The sequence below is a fragment of the Mastigoproctus giganteus genome, chromosome 5, assembly GCF_048544385.1.
Source record: "Mastigoproctus giganteus isolate SK-2022 chromosome 5, ASM4854438v1, whole genome shotgun sequence".
Taxonomy (NCBI): Eukaryota; Metazoa; Arthropoda; class Arachnida; order Uropygi; family Thelyphonidae; genus Mastigoproctus; species Mastigoproctus giganteus.
The window spans coordinates 14,334,291-14,362,028 of NC_143579.1; the positions used below are offsets into that span (position 1 = coordinate 14,334,291).

General features: G+C 41.5%; 2 protein-coding genes across 2 annotated transcripts in view; one reads left to right on the plus strand and one right to left on the minus strand.

The window, feature by feature from the left end:
- The window catches only part of LOC150085185 (immunoglobulin domain-containing protein oig-4-like), a 302,327-nt gene that overhangs the window by 160,664 nt on the left and 113,925 nt on the right, over positions 1-27,738 (minus strand). The gene's annotated exons all lie outside the window — the stretch shown is intronic.
- LOC150085186 (neprilysin-4-like) overlaps positions 1-27,738 on the plus strand; it is a 93,293-nt gene that overhangs the window by 22,650 nt on the left and 42,905 nt on the right. Inside the window, exon 2 of the mRNA XM_090373919.1 lies at positions 24,264-24,367. Within this exon, the coding sequence (XP_090230045.1) occupies positions 24,309-24,367 (59 nt within the window). The 5' untranslated portion in view covers positions 24,264-24,308. The remainder of the gene's footprint in view (positions 1-24,263; positions 24,368-27,738) is intronic.

Below are 27,738 nucleotides of genomic sequence, written 5' to 3' on the forward strand. Positions count from 1 at the left end.
GGAGCTGAGGAGCACTGATCCAGGCCAATGGTGATCCAACATTACTAATTGCCGCTCATAAAAATAAATTTGAAGTTTCTTCGTATCCCATTGTATCCCCTTGCCACGCTGGCAAAAGCTTGGTAAGTAAAACTCCACAATATTGGATACTTAATGCTGTTAGTCTCCATAAGGCTACTGATTATGGCAGAATGTAAAATTAAGGGCTTTGTGTATACTTCTGGAATGTCTTACATTCCGTTTTCATAAGAGTAAGAAAGAGATTTTACTCCAAACTCGTTAAGGAGTAATCCTGTTTGGAGAAAGCAAACCTTAATCTAGCAGCTCTTTACTAGGGAAAAAAAATCCCCTTCCAGTTGTTCAGAGTTTAGCAGAGGAAGCAACAAACTTTTCCATTACTCGCTAAGGTGAATAGGGAGAATTTAAATCCCAAGAAAATCCTCTCCGGAAACATACTCCGTGTAATTGAATAATTTTCTCCACCGAAGCACTCTTAACCGCCAACAGGAGATCAATAGCAGTGTTCCTAACTGCTAAGCTCGAATTAATTCTCTTCAGACATGGATTCGCTGTTACATAAAGAAACTAATTCCTTAGACGTTCTCAGTGAGATTTTCAGTGTGAACAAAATGAAAGTCTAAGATACAAAGTAAATAAAATATAAGAATTTGGTGATTTCGTATCCTTTCAGCTGTATGTCACAGAATTTCCTGAAATTTTCCATCGAAGTTACAATGCAGAATGTTGATTGCTTGATCAATTATCAAGGGAATAATGACTACCAAAACCCAACCATTAGTTTCCAATTGCACATTTAACGAGGCCAAACGGCTCTTTCAAGTTTCTTTATCTTTTACCTATAAGCTTCTTCTTGATTCCTCTTTTCATCAGGGTTTTAAATTTATACTTAAAATTGCTGTAAGCTTCATTGGTTGTAGGATTATATATTTTCGAAATTGGGCATTTAATGAATCAGGTACACATTGTCCATTTTAATTTTCATTGCATTTGTTCAACAAATACACAGACTGGCCAAAAAAATACGACACTTTGTATTAAGAAGTCACAAACAGAAGAAATACGAATAAATGTGCAAAAGAAAACTGTGATCTAGAGTTATGCCATGTTGTCTCTTGGGTACAATGACTTCACAGGCTGTTCAACTGCATTAATCTGAAGCCGGAATGTGGAAAACGCGTGATCTATCAGATTTTGAAAAAGATCTTATCGTGGGAGCACATTTAGCAGAAGTAATGATTCAAGAAACGAAAGACATAACTGATTTCTCAAAGGCATCCATCTCAAAGGCTTTAATGAATGGAAACAAGAGGTTCTTCCACATCTCAAAGGCATAAATATGGCAGAGAAACAATTCTTCAAGAGTGAAGACGTGGACTGTACTGAAAAATAGGACATCCAGTGTGCAGTAACCTATTCCTATTCGAGAACGAAGACGTCTTCATTCCCGATATTTTTCTGGAAGATTGGTTATAATTAGACCAAACGCATTAAAACACTCTATCGAATCCATGCCACGCCGCATACTTGCTTTATTCGCAATAAAGGTGACCCGATTCGATAAATAAAGGTTCCTAATTTTTTTGGCCACTATGTGTATAATCCATTGAAAGACTATTATGTTCCAGTGGAAGATCGCTGTATCTAATGCTATCAGTAAAACCCGCCAGATTATTATATAATGTTTGCGAGATTTTAATCTAGCCAGCTTCAAATATGAGATGTTTTATCTGTTATCTTTTGATTGATTTTCTAAACATGTGGCATGAGTGGCCACTTTATTAGGTACACCTGCCGTTTCACGAAGTAAAGTGTAAAGTGTAAAGTGTGTTTGGTGTCAAGCGGCACCAGGGGTTTCCCCCATCTCCGCATTGCTTGCATTGTGATGGGTGTGCCAGTTTACTGGAAATGCCAGAGATTCAAAAGTGTATGGATATTGTACATGTGTAGTGTCGTGTACCGTTGTTCATCTGGTCATTTAGCCGCTGGACCCCTACTGAGGCCCAACGTTGCCCCACTTTAGCCCCGTGGAGGCAGACCAGGAAACACCAGTCGACTAAGATTTACTCTGGCAGGTCCTGCCACCTAATTTCCTGAGATTTCAGTGGCTAGGACCTTTAAAAAAAAAAATAATAAAAAAAAAATAATAAAATAAAATAAAAAAAAAAAATATATATATATATATATATATAAACAAATATATACATATATATATACATACATATAAAACACACACAGGTGTATATATATATATATACATATACATGCCACACACAAACATATATACACACCCTCTATGCGCTTGCGTGGCAGGGAGGCGCTAGGAATGGGAGGCCGAGAGTAGTGGGCGAAGGTGATTTTAGATTGTGTGGGGCATTGCGTGCAGGTAGAGTGGGGAGTAGATTGAAGACTGGGGGGGGGGGAAAGGCAGAGACATGGAGCCGATAGAGAAGACAGCTCCAGTTTACAGTGGGGCAAGCCCATGCCCCACCAGAGAGTAAGAATGGGGGTGGCGCGTGGGGGGGATACGGTGGAACCGTCACCTCCCCCACCCACCGGGGAGGGGTGGAATAGTTGAGACAGGCAAGGGAGCTGGCTCGGGTCGCCAATACAGCGTGCATGCAGAGACTGCGATTTGTTCATGTGGCATTTGGTATAGACTAGTAGGATTGAGCAACTTGTAGGATTTAGCTCCTCTTCTCTGATGTCCGTGTGAGCCAAGTTTGGTCGCCTATTTGGAGGTCGCTCTTTGGAAATGGGACCCGTCCAGTTAAATCAGATTTTAGCATCCATAGGATAATGCGTAGAGGGCTGCTCGCCGCTTTTGGTGTATACTCCGTCTGTAGGTCAAGACTGAGTATTCAAGAAGCAAATCCTGGTCCATTTGATGCTGGAGATGTAGGTTCAATAAGTCTGTCAATTCAGTGCAGTTAATGCAGCATTTGTTGAGTAGTCGCTCAGGGGACCCATGTCCCGTCCATGGATATTTGGAAGAGTAGGATTTATTGTCCATTAGGGCGGATTCCATTGTTGTTTGGGAGAATGGATCTGTCAACCGAAATGCAAGTCCGGGTCGTATATTGTGCACGGAGGCTGTGCTTGCTCTTTTGTTTGGAGGTTGCCCTTGGGAGCCATGTCCCGTCGGTGAGTCAATTTGCAGAGAAAAGGAAGTGAGTATGGTTGAGGTGAGTTTCAGTTCTGCTATGATGTCCAGCGTTATCCACTGGGGTAGAATTGGGAGGTTCTCCCCCCATACTCCTCCTGTGACACGTGTTCCATTTGGTTATAGTTGGTGATGAGTTGGGATATTTAATGGTCCTACCCCAGTAATCTGGTATGGATGGAATTATAAAAGTTTCCACTTGATCATGGAGCTTTCAGATTTGGAGTGCGTGGAGTACTACATTTGTCCTTGTTGTTCGTGATTTGGAGGCAGTGGAAGGGTTAGTCGTCTAGTGTATAGGCTCTGAGCAAATTCAGTTAAGGCTTTGTAGGTTGTCCCATCCTCCAGCAGGTGGTGCTCCTGGTCTTTGGGGTTGCAGCGCACTTGTGTGATCAGCTGGGCACGTAGATCATCATACAGTTCACACTCATGCATCTGGTGATCCCAGGTTTCGGGGGAGCCACAGGCACATGCAGGATTGTTTGCGATTCCAAGGAGATGAAGCTTGTGACGGATTGCTCCGTGTCCTGTAAGGAGGTAGGTGACATGCAGTCCGGGGCAAAACCATGTCGGAAATATAGGGTACACTTGCTCCAGATTTGGAAGGAACTTTCGCGTGACTTCTCCCTTATCAGAGTCTGTCCAGCGCTGTTGCCAGATTGATCGGAGGTAGATTTGAAGCTTGTTCTTCTCGGCTTTCCAATTGCTTGTCGGATCTGTTGTATGGTCCAGATATGTTGTAACCTTTCCCCGTCCAAGCTGCTGCAGCATGCCTGTTCGGGTAGCCTCGAGGTCGAGGGGCAGAGCCCCTGTAATCACTTGCAGTGCGTGGGTCGACACTGTTTTGCATGCACGGGTGAGGGTCAATAAGATCGGTCTATGTATAATTTCAAGCCGTCGGCGATTTACCGCGGTTGAGGCCTTGTGGTACCATGCGCCAGAGGCATATGTGATTGCCGGGATGATTGCTGCTTTATAGAGGGTCGCCAGAGTACGCCTTTTCAGCCCCCAGTCTCGGCGTGTAACTCTGGCGAGCATGGCTGCATAATTTTTTATCTTATTCTGCACATACTTTAGGTGTGGAGTGAACGACCGGTTCTTATCCAGGATAACTCCCAAGTATTTCAGTTCAGTAACTAGCTTGATAGTTCTGTCTTGTATTCTAATCTGTGGTGGTCTGGTTGGGGTTAGGTAACCCTTCAGTAGGATGGATTGAGTTTTGGTGGGCGAGATTGTGAGACGGTGCCTTTCCGTCCATTCTCGGAGTTTGGTTAGCGCTGTGTTTGCAAGAATTTCCATTTGGGCTCTTGAGTCTGCGGCTAGCACCAGGGAAAGGTCATCGGCATACGCCAGTGCTTGTACGTCCCCTAGGTCGAGGTGGAGAAACTCGTCCAAGACAAAGTTCCACAGGAGGGGACCCAATACAGAGCCCTGCGGGCATCCCCGGTGTACTTGGCGCTCGACCCTGCAGTATGGCGCCTGAACTAAGACCCTTCTTCCGCTCAGGTAGCTTTTTATGCAGCTGTACAGATTTATCGGCAGATGAGCTGCCCTGAGTCTTGCGAGGACGCTCGGCCACCAAAGGGCATCGAACGCCCCCGCAAAGTCGATAGAGATGAGAAGTAGATATTTCTGTGAACAGTTTTCTGCCATGTTCAGGATGCGCTCCAGTGGGTCCAGGGTGGAGTTTCCTGACTTGAAGCCATATTGTCCGTTGGCAGGAAGATTTGCTGTAGAGTAGTGTATTTCGATTCTCTGTTTGAGCAGTTGTTCTAGCACTTTACTGAGCACAGAGAGGAGTGCAATTGGTCGGTAGGATTCTGGTAAATGTGGCTGTTTAGTTGGATTTTTGAGAATTAGTTTCATGCTAGCAACTTTCCAATCTGAGAGGAATGCGCCAGAGTGAAGACAGTGGTTGTACAGTTCCAGGAGCAGGTCCGGGGTAAATTCGGCCACCTTCTTGACCAGTTCTGGCTCAAGCATGTCGAGTCCAGGGGTTCTTTTGTTTCTAATTTTGTTTATGGCAATTTGGAGTTCTAAGTGAGTAAAGGGATCCTCTACCTGGGGCGACTGGTAGGCCTCATTGACCTGGCATATCTGTTGTTGTTCATGGGTGTTGTCTCCTTCTACTGGTTTGAAATTGGCATTTAATATATTATTGATGGTGTCCTGCCAGTTGTTGGTCATGGTGCCTTGGGGGGTGATGGTGGAGGGTATCACCTCTCCCCTGGGCAGCTTATTTGTAGTTATTCGGTAAATGATGCTCCATGGGCTCGAGTTGCCCACAGTGGAGACTAGATGCTCCCAGGACAGCTTTTTCCGTTGCCTGATCATTGCAGTGTATGTGTTTCTGGCCTCCCTGTACTGTTGCCTGAGGAACTCTACCTCATGGGGGGGGGGGCCAAGTTCGTCTGGCTCTTTGGAAGGCGCGCCTCCTCTGATTCGTGGTTCTCCTGAGTATGTCGAGTTCCCGCGACCACCATGGGACAGCGCCGGGCATCGGGATCCTCTTCTTGATTGTTTGATTAGCTGCACTCACAATGGCATTGGTGACAGCACGTTGGTGTTGATCCAGGGTTTGATTCTGTAGTTGGTCGGTTGTCAGATTGTATACATTGTTGATGATGGCGACTTTGAACGCATCCCAGTTGGCTTTGTTAACTGCATACCTGTTCTGTTTGAAGCTGTTTATTGGAGCTCGGTACAGTGATCTTTGCATGGTGAAGGTGATGGCCCTGTGGTCAGAGCTGGTCCAGTCCTCCTGCACCGTCCAGTCTGTCAAGTGGCCGGCAAGGGTTCTGGTAGTCATGGTGGCATCGATGGTGGCCTCCCATAGGGTTGAGCTGAATGTGGGAAGGTTGTTAGGACGATTAATGACAACAAAGCTGCTGTTTGCCAGGAACTCCTCCATATGCTGGCCGTTTCTAGAGCCTCTGCGCTCCGGAGTCTCGCTATGCCACAGGGGCGAGCGGCAGTTGAGGTCAGCAGAGACAAGAATTTTTGCTCCTGGGAGTTCAGTTTGGACTTGTTGTAAGTACTGAATTGCTGGAAGGATATCCTCCCCTGGATGGCAGTATAGTGAGATCGCATAGAGTTCCCCTAGGGAGGAGACGATGTGTGCACAGGAGGCCCACTCAGAGCACAGGTGCGAGATCTTAGTGACCGTTATATCCGGATTCCTGACCACCACCGCAGCCCAGGGGGTTGCGCCATCCACCTGGACGATCTTGTAGTTAGGTGGATATCCCCGGACAGCGCCTGCACAGGTGTAGGGTTCCTGTAGCAGGAGGATGTCGAGGTTTTCCTCCTCAGCCTTCTGTCTGATCTGTCCAGCTACAGCAATTGCTCGGTGTGCGTTAAGTTGGAGGAATTTCATGCAACTGGTGTTATGTCTTTTAGGCAGAGTCCCCATAATGGATTCTTAGTTGTTGGGCACTTCTTGCTTTAATATAGACAGGGCATTTGTTATCTCTGGTTGAATGTGCGTGGGGAAGCTTTTGCCACTTGCAATTTGCACAGACTGGATCATTTTCTCTATTGGGGCAATTTCCAAAGTTGTGCCCTTTCTCAGCACAGTGTCCACAGGTTGCCTCCCGTTGAGCACATGTGTGAGTGGTGTGGCCGAATCGGCAACACCGGAAGCACTTTGGCACGGCAATGTGCTCCCTGAAGCGATGTGAGCTCCATTTGATGTATAGTCTCTCTTGTTTTGTTATGAGTTTCCATGCATCAGGGGCCAGTCCGACCACCCAGTTTGTCCGGTTGTCATTCCTACTCTTGGTTTGGTGCTTGGGCATTAGTAGGGTAGTATGGTCTCTATCGGGTAAGTCTTGCTGGAGGTTGCGTATATATATCTCCTCACATATGGCAGTAGGAGTCAGGTCTTTGTCGATATCAAATATGATAATGGAGGGGCCTTTTTCTCTGGGCAGCTCAGCAGAGAGTCCAAGCGTCGGAATCTTGGAGTTATTGATAATGAGATCTGCATCACTTTTGGTTTCAGTCTCAATTATCACCCCTGTGTTTCGGGTCTTCCTAATGGCTCTGATTTTAGCCGTTCTAAACTCTTGAGTTAGGGAGTCAATGACCTTTTTCTTGACTTCTTCGCTAGTTTTAAGAGTGTCGGTGGTTGTAGGTTTGAGAATCACGAGGTGTGGAGTAGGGAGCAGTGTCTTCCTGGGTGCCGGTTTGGTGGTGTTGACAGTAGTAGTGGCAGGTTTGGTCCTCAGCGCTGCAGAATATGTCGGGGCGCGCTGTGGCATTTGTCTTGCCCCGCATTCGATGTAGGCGTGTAGCCGTGTGATGGCTCTCTCATTTTCTACATGTGTGTCATGCAGAATTGTCTCCATCTTGTGAAAGATGGTGACAATCTGTGATCTCAGGCCAGACGATATCCTACTGGGATTCTCCTTAAAAATGGTTTCGAGGGCCGTTTTCAGAAAGAGAGTTTTCTCGTATACGGAGCCCTCTGGTATGGTATGGTCCAGACATAGTTCTTGTTGTTTTTCATAATTTCTTTCTTTTTGCGATGCATTGGCTTCTGGCTGTTATTTTGTTTCAACCCGAGCTCGTGTTTCGCGGTCCGGTTCGGGAACCACACGCTTGCGGGTTTTCCGCTTGGTTGGGGGGGTTCCAGGTCGGGTGTCCTCTATATCCTCCAGTTTATCAATAATGATGGGGTCATCATTTTGTGTCTCTGTCAGGGGGTGTTTGTGCTTGTCTTTCCCCTCCATATCCGTGGATTCCGGATTACCGGGACTGTTCGGTTAATCGGGTTCACAATGTTGGGGTTAGATGGTTTGTTAAAAATGATGGCGATTGATGCCAACCACAAGTTCGTGGGTGTATTTGGAGGCACACAGTGGACTGTGGAAGTTTTGGGGTCTCCCCACAGCACTTGGAGGGGGGGGGGGGAACGCCGGATATAGAAATGCTCCTAAAAGGACGGGACTACCTTCCCAGCGGGATATCTAGTAGCGGCGAAGACGCTCATGGCATTCAGATTTCTGGTAGAAGCACAGGTGCGAAGATAGCCTCTCTCTTTCTCCATGGGGAGTTTATGGTGGGGGGGGGATCACATTAAAGTCATATTTCTTTGGTGATATTATTCGGTAAAGGCACAGATTGATAGAGCACAACAACTGCTCAGTTTGCACTAGTTGGGGCACCTCCCCAGTCAAGGTGTCAGGTGGAAACGCGGCCGCCGTGTTATATCGGCAGCCTCTCTATAGCCCTGTTGTCAGCGACATGGTGACCATGCGGTCTGGCAACAAAGGATACAGATAAATAACGCTTCAACCTGACCAAATTCCCAATATATAGGCAAAAGTTTCTCACCAGCGGAATCCAGTCCAGTTTGTCTTCAAGTGAGGATACATTTCATGGCACTGACGGAAGTAAAACACATTTTTTAAACTGAAATTTCGCGGAGCGATGAAACACACGTCTGTTCACAACGGCAGCCATATTGGCGATCTATTGAGGGTCTAGTGACCATGCGGTCTGACATAAAGAATCCAAATAAAAACGATTCTAGCAGGCTAAAACCCAGTAAAGTACAAAAAGTTACTCGCCGCGGGTATCCACTGAGGTTTTAATATCACTGTAGGCACTTTTCCTGCGAAGAAAAACACTTTGTACACATAATTTCAGGCAAAATCCACGAGCGGTAAAATAACGTGGCAGCACGAAAGGCAGCCATATTGGCGATCGCCGTTTCACGAAATGAAACTCTCTGTAACAGCATCATTGTTCATACCATGCGATATAAAGCAGGTCGACGGATACTGTATGTGTGCAATTCAGTCCGCGAATGGGCAAGACAAGATTTGAGTGACTTTAAACGTGACATGGCAGTCGGCGCAGACACCCGTTTGGATATCTGGAGGAAATAACTCTAAGGAGAGTTTCACGTACGTCTGTGTCTGATGTCTATCTAGATTGTCCCAATAATCAAATAACATCCAGCCAAGGGCGATTCTGTTGTTGCAGGTTAATGCAAGAGGCCAATGGAGGCTGAAAAGACTTGTGCAGGCTAACAGAAAGGCTACAATCATTCGAATAACAACCACTACAAGAGTATTAACTAAAGAGGAATTTCGGAACTATCAACTTGTCGTATCTCGTCAGTGATAAGAGCGTTGAGCAGATGACTGAAGCGGATTCAACTCCTGTTAATAATAAACAAGATGTTAGACTCGGAAGCATCAGCACTGGGCAGTTTAAGACTGAAACACGTTGCCTGGTCTGACGAATGTTTAACGCTGATAAGAGAACAGGATATGGCAAAAAAAAAGGATTGGTCCATGTATCCAACCCACCAGGTATCAACTATACAGGCTAGTGGTAGTGATGTAATGGTTTTGGGAATTTTCTTTTCGTGATGCACATCGGGCACCTAGATACCAATGGAGAACGTTTGGATGCTAGTGATTAAAAATATATATATCATATTAGGGTCACCGTAGAATTACCTCATCTGACCGTCTGTATTATGTCTATAAATTGTTGCTCTCTCGTGGTTTTTCTGGTTTTGCTGAACGAAAAACTCGAGTTTCTGGAGAAGACCTTGCTGTCCTCCCTTGAAACCGACTAACTTAGCCATAAAAGTTCCTCGCGTTATTGACAGGATTCGAACCCGGGCCCTTTTTACGTGGTGCGGGGAGGACGATGATTATAATCACCACTACTCGCGAAGACGATTCCACAGGTTATCGGGAAATTGTTTCCTACCAGGTGCAACCGCAGTGCATCCACCTGTGAATGAGCTGTTCCAAAGGGATAATGCGCTATGTCACAAGGTCCGAATTGTACAGAATTGGTACAGAAGAGTAGCGTCTTTTCGCGGACAATTCAAATGAAAACTGTTGTTTAGAAATGAGGATATAAAACTATCGACTATTCCACCAACTGTGCCCTTGTAGCGCAGTTGGTGGAATCGCTGTCCTCCCCACACCAGGTGGAAAAGACCTGAGTTTCAGTCCCGTCGATGACGGGAGGAATTTTTATGGGCCTTTTTCACAACATGACTTGAGTTAGTGGATCTCAGGAGAAAGGTAGCATCGTTTTGTATCCAGGAAACTCAGGTTTTTTGTCCAGAAAAACTTAAAATCGACCTCAGAACAGACGCAATTTACCGACATTTACCGAGTTCATTCTGGATTTTCAAAGTGGTGTTACTAAGTCCCCTTGCTTTCTCCGCCGCTGAGACAGCAAGGCAATAGATCAACGCTATAAGAGAAGAACACTATCATTATTAGGGCCACACGAGAAACTACAGGACAAGAGAATGGTTTGCCAGAATTGGGTTGCAGCTGGAGCACACAATGTAGTAAAAAATACTTGGTTCCAAGAAACAAAGACTTTCTTCCGCCAATTTGTTAAAATATTAGATCCTCGAGATGAACATCTTCAAGCATATGTAATCTATGTTTCTAAAACTGCTTTTATGTTCGCGCCACAAGAACTGAAGACAAAACGATTGATGTTGAGTGAAATGCCTGGCAGTCGTTTCGCCTTGTAGCGAATAACTTTCTTGAATTACAAAGAACTGGAGCAAAAATCAAAACGAAAAATGTAATGCAGAGAATGTCAATAAAGCTCCATAACTTGCGTTGTCACTTGGACTTTTCAGACTTTATCTGGACATGTTAGAGAAGATCATGAGGATATATTCCTCCTGACGTACAGTTAATGAAGAAGGTGTGGCAAGGAAATCGGGATGAAGCTATGCTGGGCAACTGTACTCCTTCAATTCGGAATGATCATATTGACCACAAAAAGATCAAATGTTTATTCTTAAGGATGTTTTTTTTTTACATTAACCCGAGGAGGGTTTCTACTTTTTTAATTTGTGAATTTTAAGCCTTGCTGTTTCCTTGTAGCAAAGATTGGCATATTTGCTTTCCCTTTATTTCTGAGCAATCCATTGATGCTATGCTAATATCATATTCTGAATCAGCATACCCAGACTCATAAAGGAACACCAGAAATACAGATAAATAGAACCTTTTGAAAATTTATTGCGTAGAGTATTTGATGAAAACGTTTGCAATGAGTACAGTTGGAAAAACCCGAAGAAAGACTGGTAGTTTGCCATTCCTTGGAGTTGTTGATGTGCTACCGATGTATTGGCACTGCTCTTGGCAATCGATAATGTACACAATATTATTTAATTTATGGATGTGGCTGCTGTGTCGGACCACCTCTCGTGCTTGATAGCATTTAGCAACGAAGCTGAGCTGCAGTACGAAGCGAATGTAAGTACCATGTCTGTATTGTGAAATATAATTCTTCAACCAACGAGCAAACTAGCCATGGAAGAGCGAGACTACTATTTTCACTTTTATCAGAGCGAGATGGATTTATTTGTACAAAACTGACTTTCCATTTTCCTTTTATATAATGATGTTGATGTTTAATCCGCCTGGATAGTTTGTTTTCGCAACATAAGTTTTATTTTGTTTGCTTAAATAATTATTGATTGAATTGTAAAGAAAAGAAAAGAATTTAATAGCTGGTTGTACAAGACGAACATGTAAATGTCTACTGTGTAAGCGGATTTACTAAAATTTGTTTCAATGAGTTTTGCTTCTAGTAATGGTAAAGTTAGGAAAGTTAATATAAGGAAGCAATACTATGAAATTTTCTTAAAGAAAATTAATGCTGTAGCCCATTTCTATTTTCATTCTAGACTATTTTCTTTATGAAAACCCCAAGCACAAAGGTTTTTTTGAACCTCCACTGCTTGAAACCCTTCGTGGGTTGAAAGCTGAAAAGATAGAAGATACTTGTTGACATTAGACTTGAGTTTCTGCTGATTGCCATTTTCGGGAAATATATATGAAGGAAAGTTGTCCAGGAAACAAAAGTAGACGGGATAAATGAAGAGAGGGAAAAGTTGAGTCTGTGAGTTTGGAGTTGGACTGTGAATGGATGCTGACTGGCTGAGCACGTGTTTGAGCTGGATTGGAAGAGAGTGGGAGGATTAGAGATGCCATTTCTGAAGAACAGTGCCCATGGAAGCAGAGAGTGAAGGAAAAAAACTTTTTTTTTGGGGTCAATCGGAAAGTTCATCTACCCATGTGTATTGTGTCTGCAAATTGTATGTGTTCTCTAGTCGATTTGCCTGCTTTGCTGGACGAAAACTCCGGGTTCTGGGGGAAAAAACCTTGCTATCTATGCCTGAGACCGGCTAACTCAGCCCATAAAAAAGCCCATAAAAGTTTCTCGAGTTGTCAACGGTATTCTAACCTGGGCCTTTTCCACCCGGTGTGGGGAGGACGGTGACGATGCCACTGTGCTACCCGCGCAGACTCAGAGTGGAGAGACTTTGTAAGAGATGTCATTAATTAACTGAACTGTCCTCTTTTGAATGAAGTCCTGGAAGAGGTTATGGGGCAACCGTCCCAGATATGGGACGAATATTCCACGGTAGGGTGAATTTGAGATGAGATTTTTATAAAGTGAGTAAATGTTTGGAAGAAAAGTAATGCCTAGAGCAAAAGAGAAAACCCAATTTTTTAAATGCAGAGTACGCAATTTTTGTGATGTGCTTATGCCAAGAGAGATTAGAAGTCAGGGTAATCCCTAATAGAAATATGTGATCTTGTCTAGAAATATGCGTGTCATTTAAGATGAGCACATAAGCAGTAGACTCTTGTACCCGAAATAAGACAGAAGTAAGTTTTAGAAGGACTGAAGAAGTTGACTAAGTTTACTTCGTCCTTTCAAAATTACATGCCAACCTCTCGTGGAGCCTTGCCGTATGGGTAACTGTTATAACAAACGCTTCTCTGAAATCAGTGCTCTCATGGGTAGCACGGTGGTTATAATCGCCCTCCTTCCCGCACCGAGTGGAGAAAGCCAACAGGAATTTTATGGGTTTTTTTTTTCCACAGTGTGGCTGAGGTAGTCGTTCCCAGGCGAGGATTATGCTCTCGGATATTTCTTCCTTGAATTCATCAAACTACTCACTTCCACAATAACAGATGGAATTTTGTTCCAACCCTCATGACTAAATATCATCGAGAAGTATCTGTTCAATTCATCAACCTTTTCTGCTGGATTTTCTCTGGACCTTCCACAGCAACAAATTAAGGGACCTATTAGATAGATTTAATCCTTCCTTTTTGTAATTACATACAAGAATAATTCTTTCTCCTTTCTTAGCACTTTTTCTAATCGAAAAATATAGATCACGACTAGACTCCTATTGCCTAATCTCTGACCAAAGCAAATCCGTCTTGCTATAATAGATGTGTCAAGAAGTGTTCGAACATCCTACATACAGGCCAGATATGTTACCATGTTTAAAAATTAATTTAAAAATATTAAATGTATTTTTATGAATTGATCGGCATGCTTTTTGGCAGAACTCAGAAGTTGAGCGGGGAAGTCACATTTATAGAGGTGTACCATTATGTGATTCGTTATCTTGATGAAGCGCTGAATGATCTTAATTATTACAATCCTTAAGAAGGAATTGTAATAATAACACTCCTGAGATACTAAAAGAAATTAATACAGCCCTCAGTAAAATAGAGCAATATTATTTTTGGTCTTCAATATATATTTTGGGGAGAAAAAACCAACAAAATCTGGTCTTTTACAGATTACTGATTTTCTGAAACGTCTTTTAACTTTAGATTCCTAATTAACTGTAAGTTCGCGTGAGGGTCTCACTTTCCTTCTTTGCCTATCGATCCTCCAGCATCGATTCTGCATCTTCCATACCCCTCTTCCCCCCAAAGGCTTTGATTCCACTACAAGAGACCTCCTGTGGCTTCATTGCTAATTACTGACAGCTGTGCTGTAGATGAGTACCCACCACAGGTAAAGATTAATTATGTGGAGTCATTTCACGAGTAAAATTAAAATATTCCACTGTTCCTATAAAATGCCCATAAAACCAGAAAAAAGCTTTCGATCCTCCTTCGCAGTATGTGGCTTTCTTTAATTAACTTTGTTCAAAGTTAGCTAATTTAGTGAAGCAATTAATATGCATTCCTCAACGTGGTGAGTGGTATCTAGCAAAGAAAATATTTAAAATTAGCGCTGCTCACATCTTAAGATCTTCATCAATTATCGGAACTCATCCTTCAAACACAAGTTGGAAATTCGAGCGAAGTTAAACTTTTACTGCGTCAAATAAAAGGATTTAAAGAATTGTTCAATGAACTTAATGACTCTGTCTTAATTTGTTTTCTTTTTCAGAGAATTAAGAAACCATTATCTTAAATGTTATGAGCGATATGGAAATTAAAACCTATAAGATAAAAGGAAGTGTGAATTACCTAAAACTTTTAGCGTGCAATTTTCTAAATTTTCAAATTAAAGTTTACTAAGCTGAGCTAAAAAAAAAACTAGAAAAAAACGCGATATCTGGAACCCTTATGGCTTGAATTTTCTGGAAATTATAGTACACAACCATACTAAGTGTGATTTAGAGATTTTCCTTATTTTTCTGAGAAGAACTTCTTGGAAGAAAAACAGTGCAGTCATCGTCCGAGACCTGCTAACTTGGCCACACGCTGAAAATAACGCATAAAATCGTAATAGAATTTGACCAAATGTGGAAAAAGGTCTATCTTTTCATCAACGTGTGTGCCTTCCTTTGAATAATACATTTTCTTTCGTACTGAGCTGTTCCTATGAATTTCTGAAAGGTTTATTCCTTCACAACAAGAAAATCCAATTTCTCCAATACTCCAATAATTTTTCTCAGTATGTAGTTCGTTGAATATCCACAATAGCGTGTTCTGACATCGTTATCGGTGTTAAATATGCATATTGATTCTCGTAACAGAGACGTACTCAATTATTTGCTTGCTAAAATGCTCATTTTTAAAATATTTATTCTTTTTATATAGCTTCTATTTACGTCTTTCACGTATTCATACGGATTTATGAGTACGACTTTAGTGTTGGGAACAAAGAACCCATAGTTTATCAATAGTTTATCAATTTCCTCTGCTTGCTACCTTATGTTTTTCACTTAATATCGACTTCTTCCATCACTCTAAAGATTGCAGAAATCCAATCCTTATGTCCAAGAACAAAGAAACTTTAAAAGATCTTGAAGCGAACTGGAACTGCGATGAATTTTCACACATCACCATTATGTCGCAAATGGATCAAAGCTGGGACAGCTGAATAAACAACCTTTAGGCTTGCGATGTTACGCAACGTGGCAGACCTTTCTCCCGTCATCCACTGTTTACAATTTCTAATTAGAAGCAGTGAACTGTGTTTACTTAAGAATCGAGACAACGCAAGGGGTATGTATGCTGATATCCTAAAAACCGGCTGAGATTAGAGTGCCTCTGAGTAATCCTACTAACCCTCACCACCTGTCATAACGATGCTCCAATTATGAGCAAAATTTAATTAATTTCCGATGCAATGAAACAATGGATAAAATTTCAAAACGTGTACTCAGCCCTCAAGCTATTGTACCCTTTTGAACCTAAATTGTAGCAGAAGTTCGTGTACAGAAAAGTTAGGGCGAATCGAGCCAGCTATTGTCTTTATTATTATAAGAATTTCTTAAGTTACTTTGTTGTTGTTCTTGTAGGATTTTAGGAGCATCAGCGACTAAGGCCATAGGCGACTGAGGCGTCAATATATTGCGTCTGTAAATCGTTTGTATTCTGTGGTCGATTTGCCTGCTTTCTGCACGAAAAACCCTACTTTCCCTGGAGAAAGAAACAGTGTAATTTTGACCTGAGACCGATGTTGTGAAACAGGTCCATAAAAAAATTCATTGCGTCATTAATGGTATTCGAAACCCAGCATTTTCTACCGGTGTGGGGAAAACGATAATTATATCCACTGTGCTACCCCTGAGGGATTGGGATGCAATAGAAGGCAGTCTCTCATGAAGTTCACTTTCGGGCAGCGTGTTGAAAATCATTGAAATGAATTGCCTCTCGCAATGGTCGAGGCGGAGAGTTTGACCAAGTCCAAGCGAAATTGGATAGCCACATTATTTGGCGAGAGGAACATGAGTGATAAAATCTTTTTTTTTTCTTTTTTGAGAATAAAAAAGAATCTGCTTTCTTTCATCAGTTAGCCGTTATAATATTTAATTCTAATACCAGTTACACTTATAAATATTGTGCCAACCTTCTTCTGCGCTTATGGAGGGTTTGACTCATTCTGACCACAAAATTCTGATCGATGCAATGACTTTGGGAGTGTGATCAAACATGGAGTGTTAGTTTTACATCCATATTGCCTTTCCATTTTGATTTACCTTCATATTATGCTGCAATGTATTTATTCCATTTTGAGTGGTTTTCACCTGAATGTTTCGTGCTATATAGCGGTAAAATTGCAAGTTTAATATTCCATTTTATTTTTTTTAAAAAAGGAACTTCTAAATTATGGACTCGATTAAGCATAAACTTCAAATTTTCTGCACTGTATAGAAAAGGTTTGCATTTGAATCCCATGTCAAGAGTATTTACAATTTACAAAACAGCCACACACACTGCTTGCGAGTAGAAACCCAAGATGTGCATATAATACTGTATTTGTATTTTAAAATACAGTATTACACCATATGTGATAGGACAGTATACGATGATTAAAGCTAGCAAATAAACATATAGTGGTCAAAGAAACACACTGAACTTAACGACTCTTTGAACTAGACATCTTAACGGATTGGAAAAGGCGTCCAAAGGATATGATACACATTACATTTGATAATAGCCTGAGTAATCTCGTTTGTGTGGTCCAAGTTTCAACATATCGTTCGAAGTTAATGTTGGCATCGGGCTCTTTAAAATTCAACAGCTAAATAACACTTTTAGCACTTTTTTTTCACTCTTGGATGAGAAGGATTTGTCCTCTGCATTCTGGAAAGCTAGACTCCAGTTTAAAATGATGTCATTAAGATTTATCTCTTGCCCTCATGTGTAGTAGAGTTGATAGAATCGCCGTCCTTCCCTCACCGGCTGGAAAAGACCTGAGTTGGAGTCCCGTCGATGAGGGGAGGAACTTTTATGGTCCTTTTTAACAACGCGGTTGAGTTAGTCGGTCTCAGGCGAGAGTAGCATGGTTTTTCATCCCGGAAATAGGATTTTTCGTCCAGAAAATAGAAAATCGACCTCAAAACGCACGCAATTCACACTTTTTTTTTTATTTACTATCAGTTTATTAACACAAGGTTCACCCCCTGTACAGCAAGTGGGCTAGAAGGGTATACAGAAATTATAAAATATACATGGCCTTAGTTGCTGATGCTCCTAAAACCCTACTACAACCAACCAACTCAATTTCTTGACACAAATCTTATTTAAAAATTCATGGTCGTCTTCGTGATAACGTTATAAGTTCCTTAAACGAAAAACTAAATTTGCTTTCTTGCATTTAGCTGTTCTTAATAGTGAAGTTTTGATCTAGTTTATTACCTTTAAAAAGGTGCCCAGCAGTCTCCTATTAATGGTGATCTGTGGTTCTGGTTACTGAAAACTATTATATCTTCTCTCTAAATGCCACGAGTGTAAATTTTTTTTTCTTCCAAAGAGCGAAAGTAATAAATCCATTATCCTGCTGAAAGCCCTATTGATAAGAATAGTCTACCAGGCTAAATAGTAGGGATGAAAAATAATTTCCGATAGATATTTTCTATAAAGCATCGAATGTAACAAGTAAGGCCGCTTCATTTGCTTACCTCCTACCAGAGTTCCTCAAGATAAAATTGCGCAACACAATTTAAAACTAAAAGAAAAAATGAAAAGTTCCTCAAGCATGCCCAAGTGAATTATGGATAAAAGCTCAACCACGGCTGTCTCGAACTCATTAAACTCGGTAAATCATGCCGAAAACTTTTCAGCTTCCCACGAGGAGACCAATGCCCGTGAATTTCACTGAGTGGCCTCCAGTAGTGAGTAACTCGTCTCACTGCACTTGCTAATAGCATTGCCGTGGAGTAATCCAGTTTGCGATGTCGCAACCAGTTCTCGTTTATATAAATAATGAAAATAGCTAAGTAAATATGCGCGTGCTGTAAGAACTTGGGTACAAAGCGAAAGTTATTCCTTTTACAAGGGCACAGTCCTTGAGGCTAACAATACACGATGTATTGATATCTGATGTCCTTAGTTGCTTTGAGGTGCCGGTATATATGATTTATTGGAAAGTTCTTGCAGGTTTCATTTTTTATCGGCAGATAAAAATGAAACTTAACTTTTATCCTGTTATCTGGATTTTGTTTCCTTTAAAATTGGTTTCATGAGAGCTGTTAGTTTTGAGCTACACTGGTAAAAACAATTAGGGGATCATGTACAAACAGCATGTACAAACGATGTTTGTGTAAACATGATGATACTTGTCAGAAGGTAATTGAAGCTAAGTTCCTATCAGCGTATGTAAAAAATTGACGCTTTCTTGGAACATGATACATCAGAAGCAAATTACTGTAAGCTTCTAGGAACAGTTTTTGTCAGATGGAATGTGCACGGATAACGACTTCAGTGTAGTGTATAGTAATCAGAAACCGCCAGAATTTTTCGCATCTGCGATCCTTCGATAAAATTCAGGTATCGATGAGTTTCTGTGAAATTCGTCTAATCTCTTTTGTACTCATTAGTGTTATTGGACAGTTCGGATCAACTGCAGTACGCTTTTTAAAGGATATTGAAAAGGTGCTGATTGGGGTTCAGGTTGGAGGAGCAAGCGAGATAAACCCTCATCATATTGTTGACCAGCTTTGCCCTATGGGATTGAGCTTGTGGTCAACCAGAACGAAACCTTCGCGACGACACTCGCATAAGAAAAGATCATGAGTCACTCCATACCTGCTTGCAGACACTGGCATAAGAAAAGATCATGAGCCACTCCATACCTGCTTGCAGCTAGGGCCCATTCCTGATTATATGGAAGTCTGTACAGCCACAGAAACTAATTCCACCTCATATTGGCAATCCACTTCCATCACATTGACTATGTTCCTCTACGTACACAGGGTTATTTCGGAATCGTCTTTCACGCCACACTAGGACAAAACGAAAATCTGACTGCAGGCTGTACCTGGCCTTATCTGTGAAGAGCACACGGCGTCATTTCTGTTCAGTCCAAATTGGATATTTAGATACTCACATTCTGGTGGCCCATGGAAATATCTATAGAAAAGGCATGCAGCCGAAATAGAATCTATGAGACAGAGAGTGGAGAGACTTTGTAAGAGATGGTTCATTAATTAACCTAAGTGTCCTCTTTCGAATGGAGTTTTGAAGCCTGAGAGAGTTTATGGGGGCACTGCCACTGTTTTAGGAACAATATTCCATGGCGATTTGTGCAAAGTGAGTAGCTGTTTGGAAGAAATGTAACGCCGAGAAACGAAGAAAAGTATGAGAAAGGACAGATGAATTAAATTATTCGGGTGGCCTAAATATAATAGTTTGGAGTTTAGTATGAAAAAGGATTTAGAATATGTTGGACTACTGAGTTTGGCAATCAGGCATACCTTAAAGAGAAAACTCGGTTTTTTAGATGCAGAGGAAGCAATATTTGTGATGTGCTTATGCCAATAGAGATTAAAAGTCGGATATGTGGTCTTGTCTAAAAATCTCAGTGTCATGGAAGATCAACATAAGAGCAGTAGAATCCTTTTTGCGAGATGCAAAACAGGACTGAGTTTTAGAAGGATTCAAATTAACTAAGTTGTCATTGTCCCATCGGAGAATTACCTAGAGATCAACATTTAAGGAATTGGTAATGAATATTCGAGAAGTTGAAGCTGTTTTTGCAGGGAAATGTTTCTGAAACTGGAAGTTGGTGTGCAATGTGTTATCATCAGCAAAAACTACGAATGTGATTACCATTCAATGGAAGAAAGTCATTAATATATAAGAGGTAAAGAGTGGGAGAAAGAACTAAACCTTGGGGACCGCTAAGGTTCAGTTCTTTCTAAAGGCTCCATTAGAGACTAAACCATCACCAAGTTGTGAACTGAGTTGCCTAGAAGACCATTCACCTCGCCCGTGTATTTGGAAAAGTTGTTTGTGAGAAAACGATCAGGAGTGTTGGCTCTGTAGTTTGAATTGTCTAGTGTTGTGGAAGTTAAATGAATAATCTGTGCGAGGTAATTAGTAATTACAAAAACCTCAGCATCTCGACCAGCTGTGTCCATGTGGCTACAAAACAGAAGCCAGCCGCAGTTGTCAAAATTAAAATCGCTAAGAAAAATTACCTCACTGTTAGGGAAGTTGGACTAGAGAAGGTCAAAGAGTTCCAAGTGATTAGTGAAGTTGGGAAGACGATGTATGCAGCAGATGAATATGACAGAATAAGGGTTGAGAGATTTTAAGGCAGAAAAGATCGAAAAGAGGAGATTTCAAATTACTATCTCTGACAGGGAATATCAGAGTGGACATATGCACAAGTACCACTTTTGAAGCAAAAGGTGTCGTACAGCGAATAATTCCGATAACTGAGATGAGTAGTGGCTGAATCAATCGATAATTGGGATTCTATCAGAAAAAGTATGTGGGGTTTGGAAGACTGTAAGTGGAAATGGACATCGTTTAGATTGGAACTGAGACCACATATATTTGTGCAGTGAGCAAGGAAGTGTTTGAGAAGTTTAGATCATTTTGCAGTAAAGTTTGTTCTATAGTTTGGCTATTCATTATGTATTCAGTAGTAAGAAAAGGTGGTGGAGACATGGTGTATGAATTAATTAATTTTTTAATGAGGCTTACTCACGGCAAGAACATACCCTAGTGGATTCTGGTACCTCATAGAGAATTCCGGGGTACGGGCCCGTGGCCGCCAGGCGTGGGGGGTGCGGAGGGGTCTGGAACTGACCGCTGCGTGTCTCCGGAGCGGTATGGCCTTAGTTGCTAATGCTCCTAAAAATCAAATAACAAACAAATAAAACCAAATAACAAACAAATTACTACTAGGTTCGGTCTGGTGGGCTATCTGGCAGCCGGCCTGCGAACAACGTTTTAGAGCTGTACCCTCGAAATGTAAGGAAGATTGGATCTTTCGGTGATGCCCATCATAACCCCAAGAGACATCAGTCACTCACCATGATAGAAGAGATGGGTGAGATTTTTTAGAACTTTTCACTGGAAACTAATGGGTTTCACCACTTCAAGCCTGCAATAAGCAAAGCGGTGGTATTGCATCGGCTGATGAGAGTCATCAACCACTTATACACTTTCTAAGGTTGAATTAATAAAGTAGAGGAAGAAAGAGATCAGGGAGAACTCCCAGATACCTTTCTTCCTCTACGTTTTTTAATGGGGATATGAAATTCTCTGAGCAGTGTAAACAGACAGCTAGGACATACATTTGGGCACACAGTCCAAATGTGTAAACCGCACTTAAAAATGACATCGCGTTTCTTGAAATGGTCCAAAGACTGGCAATCCCCTTGGTGAGATACAAAGGGTACTAGGAAAGTTTTGCAATATGACGCAACAATGAATCACAGGAAGTGGTTGTTGCTGCATGTTGAGACATGCTCATACGTGCATAGTAGCCGCCGCGCCAAGTCGATGGGCTCAGTTATTCATTAGTAGTGAGAGTGTAAAGTGCTTGCGATGGCATCGTGGTCACGAAATGAGATAAGGACAGTTTTGCGGTATAATTTTGTGCGTGGTTTAATCATAGACCAGTGCTTAGAAGAAATGACTCTTGCACTAGATGATGATTGTCCACATCGTACAACGATATTCAGGTGGTATAGAGAATTCCAAAGGGGAAATTTCACTCTGGAGGATTCTGAGAGGCCGGGAAGGCCACGAACGTCAGTTACGGAGGAAAACGTTACTGCTGTGAGGAAAATGCTTGACGAAAACAGGCGAGTGACCTACCAACAGATAGAGGATACTTTGGGCCTAAATGCACCAGCAATTCGTTGGATTCTGCAAGATCATTTGCACGTGAAGAAACTTTGGGCCTAAATGCACCAGCAATTCGTTCGATTCTGCAAGATCATTTGCACGTGAAGAAACTTTGTTCTCTCTCTGGGTGCCGCATCAACTGACTGAAGAGCAGATGACACGACGTGTGACTTGGTGCCGGGAGATGTTAAAAAAGTTTGATAAGGGACAATCTCGGTATGTGAACAACATCGTGACAGGTGACGAGACTTGGCTGTACTATTACGATCTGCCGACCAAGGCTCAAAACAAAGTTTGGGTCTTTGATGATGACGACACACCCGTAATTGTCAGAAAATCCCGATCTGTAAAGAAGAAAATGATAGCTGTATTTTTCAAATCGAGTGGAATTGTGGAAAGTGTCGTTTTGGACACGCAGAAGACAGTCACAGCTAAGTGGTATACTGAACAATGCCTGCCTAAAGTCATTGGATCTATGAAGAACCTGCGGCCAAAGTCAAGAATGGACACTTGGTACCTCCATCACGATAATGCTGCAGCTCACCGCGCCAAAGCCTGCACCGAATATTTGACCACGACAGGACTGAAACTTCTCGAGCACCCTCCCTACAGGCCAGACCTTGCTCCCTGCGACTTTGCACTGTTCCCGCATGTGAAAATGAAGCTAAAAGGGAGGCGGTTTTCCAGTGATGAGGACCTTCTACGGGCTTGGGACAACGAGTGTGCTTTACTCCCTAGTGAAACTTGGCAGAACTGGTTTAAAGATTGGTTTCTGAGGATGGAGAGGTGTATTGAATGTAGAGGAAATTACTTTGAAAAAATTAAATAAACAAAGCTGTATTGCAAAACTTTCCTAGTACCCTTTGTATGTTAAAGGACGCACGTATGAGGAAGTACTTCGAATATGTTTTTCGACTATAGAGTTTGGCAACCAGGCAACTTAGAATGATTGTGGCTCTGAGAGAGGACAGTAAAACGAATAAAGGCAAAAGTTTCACTGCTGTTAATAATTCCAGAACTGGGGGACATAAATTCAAATTATAAGGGGAGTGATTTAAACTCGATTGTAGGAAGGTTACTTCCATGGGTAATTGGATGGATGGTTATCTACATGAGGAGGGAAGCACATAGGTTGTTTCCTTTTTTATATATTTAACTTGTTTATTTATATTTATTTTACTTTATTTTCATGAAAAGCCTGTAGCGTCCTTGTACCATATGCCTTGATTCGTTTTAATATCCTCTCTCAGAGCCACAATCATTCTAAGGTACCATATGGCTAACACTATTACTAAAGTAACATGCTACTTCGTATTTGATACTCTTATCTGGAAGATGCGTGACATGTTTTGAAGTTGACAGGTCTCTGAGGGTTGAAGTCCATGTTCAAGGTGTTGCGTTGCATCTGCCGTCCGAACGTGGTTCCTACCCAACACAGCAAATTTAATAAATAAGGCTCGATCGCTTTCATTTTGTAATCAGATGATAAAATCCAAATATGTTTTATTTTCCTTTAAAACCAGTAATATGTAATGTTCTATATTTTACTTCCATTTTTGGTAAAATGTGTATAAATTTATTTTGTAAACATTTTTCATTATGAAAAATGATTGGTAGACTTGTCAAAAATACAAAGTACGAGGTCAAAAATAACATTTGTTATTTTGAATTTTAGGTGGAATGGAGTAAATAATTTTATAAGCTTGTCTTCATGAACTTTTGAGGCTTTATCTTTTCAGTTAACTTCTCTGGGTGGAAAAGACCTGAGTTCGAGTCTCGTGGATGACGTGAGGAATTTTTATAGGCCTTTTACACAACGTGGCCGAGTTAGTCGGTCTCAGGCGAGGTAGCAGTTTTTTCTCTCGGAAATTCGTTTTTTGTCTAGAAAACAGAAAATCAACCACAGACAGTATACGCAGAGCAATATGGCCTTAGTCGCGGATACTCCTAAAACTCTACAACAACTTCTCTGGTATTTCGTTTGAATCGTCTTTAGTAAAAAAAGATAAGAATCCTTATCTATCCAAGCACCAAATAATTCCAACATTAATATTATTCTGCGTAATCAATATCTCTATATATGCGCAAATTCAATGCGATTTTAAGAGTAATAGAAGAAGGTTGTTAATAATTTAAAACCTTATCAAAACTTTTAATATACAGACATCTGAGAAGACATTGTCTTTATAGCTGAACTTAGAAATTTCTTTCTTTCTTAGGTAATCTTAGGTAATCCGATCTAATACGAGTCTGGCGCGGTTGTCATGGCTACGGATACAGAGCGAGCCGAAAGGAAAATGGCCCAAGAAGTGAGCACCCGTAGGTAAGTTGATCAAGATCATGCGAGATGTAAGAAATTCGGTTAGCGCAGCTTACAGGGAAGTAGGGTCACGTGACGTTTACTTCCTTTATCTTTTAAAGTAGAAAATTGAAACCCACAAGGGAAAAATGAGAAAGGCTGCAGTCTTCTGGAATGAACTGTAATGATGTAAGATAGCTGGATTAACTAACAGCTGCAGCGCTTGAATAATCCTACGTAAAATATTTAAACCCTTAAGAAGAGGAAGGCTTTCTTTGCCAGACAACGTCGTTCATACAAGAGAACGTTAATTTTTTTCAGGCAATAAAAAAATCATCTTCTCGCAGGCTAATTTTGCAAAATTTTTCGCAATTTTTAAGCAACAGCACTTAAGAACTTTCTGAAATAACAGTTATTGCGCCCAACCGGGGCGCACTAATCGATTCCGATATTTATTACTGCTTCCATGGCGTTAAATGTAAATAGATTTATGTGTTTACATAAAAGATACGGTTAAACCTGATTGGTTCACCATTGGTTGTTAAAAGAACCATTAATATTTGGATTCTATAATTCATTAATGTTAATCCACGAAGGCATCTCCATGGATTATCGAATCTAAATGAAACACCATTAATGTCTCATTGCAATGATTAACAACTCGCCTGCTAAAGGAAAACTTTTTACACTTGCTCTGTAATTCTCCCCCACTTAGTTTGAATTTATACTCCTGGTTCTAGTATTTGTTTGGCTATCCTTTATAGCGCATAAAAGATAGTCAAATAAATTATTAGGGTTAAACTCAAGAAGGATATGTTCTTGGAGAGTACAGATCCTGAAGTCTGTCTAAGTAGTTCCCAAGGTTAATTGCTGGCCATTAACCGCAGTCTTCTCTCATAGTCTTAAAACCATCCAAAATTTTTGAGATCACCACATCTATCACTTCATTAATGCATTTTGAAAATTCGTTGATTGGAGCGGTCCATCTAGGAGAAAATTTACGTTTTTTAGGTCTTTACAGGTTTCAACCATATAGTCACAGAATACAATCTAACACTTCAACGGTTTCGTTTAGTCAACCACGACTGATGCAATTAAAGCTTACATCATTCAATGTTTATTAAAGGCCATACTACTTTAGCTTGGATATGAATTGGCATTTCATAATCTACCACCATTCTTGTATAGCTAAATATCATACGAGTTCCATTGCACTTCTTTTTAGCAAATTTGAATGCGGTTGAATACGAGGTGAGGGTATTATATTGTCAAAAAACAATGTACTGGTCCTATAAGAAATCCTAACAATAAATTGTTTCAATGAAAAATGTACCTTCAACAAATATTTTAGGGGAAAAATAAACTGAGTTAAAACTCTTAGCGTATGGCCAGCTTAAACCCTTCAACTCAAAAACCTATGATTCAATCGTATCAATTGATTGACGTGTCAATCAATTTTACCACAGCATTTTGAAATGCAACGCGTTTCAACCAAGTTTGCGTTCAGTATCCTCGATGATGATCAGAGAATGGCGAGTTTTTGCATGTGTGGAGATCTTCGTCAACGTGCTGTTGCTAATGACCACACTTCGTTTCTTGCATCATTAAAATGTTTTGTTTGTACAACGCCAGTGCCACTAGATCAGAAAGTTTATAATTAATTATAAACTTTCATTGTATCTCTTGACTCATAGCACATCGTTCATCGTGAATTTACCCCCCCCCAAAAAGGTCACAGATATGAGAAGACTGAGGAAATTATTCAGTACGCGACACAAGAACTATTTCCTTTGTTCTCTTTGCGTGTGAGGGCTATGGGCATCAACGACTGACGAATCGTATTCCTCACGCCCAAACTCGGTTTTAGCAAGGTATTGCTCTCACCTATTGTATTACACTCACTCCAGTGTGACAACTTAAGCTGTATGTGGAAATACGAGGTCTGGATAATGCAATAGGAGGAGATATTATTCTATTTTAGTGTGATTATCCAATTACTAGGCGGCAGACGACTCTTGTCTGGTGCAATACCACCACGTTATTTACTGTGTACATACATTTTATTAAAGTTCAGGAAGGCTGTTCAAACGTTTCCATCCGATCGTATATTTATATAATGGCGTGAACGTAAAGAATGTGCCCTCGTGGGTAGAACTTTTGATAGAATCATCGTCCTCCCCGACACCGGGTGGAAAAGACCTGAGTCCGAGGCCAGTCGATGACGTGAGGAGTTTTTATAGGCCTTTTTCATAACGTGGCCGAGTTAGCCGATCTCAGGCGAGAATAGCATGATTTTTTTTCCTGGTTTTTCATCAGGCAAACAGAAAATCGATCACTGAAGACACGCAATTTGCAGACAATATACAAGGAGCAATATGACCTTAGTCGCTGATAATCTTAAAATCCTACTACAATAATAAAGAACGTGTTAATGTAAAAAGATTTTATTATTGATTCATATGGAATTTGCATTTTGGATCGTGTTTTCTTCGGCAATGTACACTGAGTGGACAGAAATAACGGGATACCTACTTAGTAACGGGTAGGCCCACCTTTCTTCCGAATATTGGCAGTCCCACAACGAGACATTGAGCCCACTATTTCACGAAAGCGTTCCACAGGTATTTCTATCTATGCTTGCTGCACCACTGTCCATATTTTCGTCGCATTCTTGGGTGGAGGATCCAAAGCTCGAACGGACCTCTCCACAGCATCCCAAAGATGCTTCACAGGGTTCATGTCCGAAAATGGGGAGGCCATTACATGATGGTAAAATCTAGTAGCCATGGCTTTGTGGGGAGGCACATTGTCTTGCTGGAATAGTTCATTGCCCTGTGGGTGCACGATGAAATTGAAGGGATACAGATGGTCTGCAAGGATGGACACGTAACTGGATCGTTCAGAGATGCGTCTAGATGTACCAGAGGTCCTAACGTGTGCCAGTTCAACACGTTCAGACCATTACCGACCGTTCACCTGCCTGAACAGTTCCTTGCTGACATGACGGATGCATAGCTTCGTGCGGTTTCCGCCAAATACGCACCGTCCCGTCTGTTCGGCAAACGGAAACTGGAAATTGGACTCCTCGGACTAGCATACCCGTATAAAATCATCCAAGGTCTAGTACTGATGTTCTTTCGCCCAGTTGATGCGTAGAGTCCTGCGTCGTGTGTTAGCAATGGGACTCTGATGGGTCAGCGGCTCCCATAACCTATTACAGCCAATGATCGCCTGATGGTCTTGGTGGAGACGTTTCTCGTTGAAGTCGGCGGTGATTTGTGTCACTGTTGCTCTCCGGTTGGCTAAAACAATGCGAGACAGATGGCCACGTTCATCCACCAGCCCACAGCGCTGTCTACAATGAGATGTTATTCCGGAAATGGAGTATTCCCGAT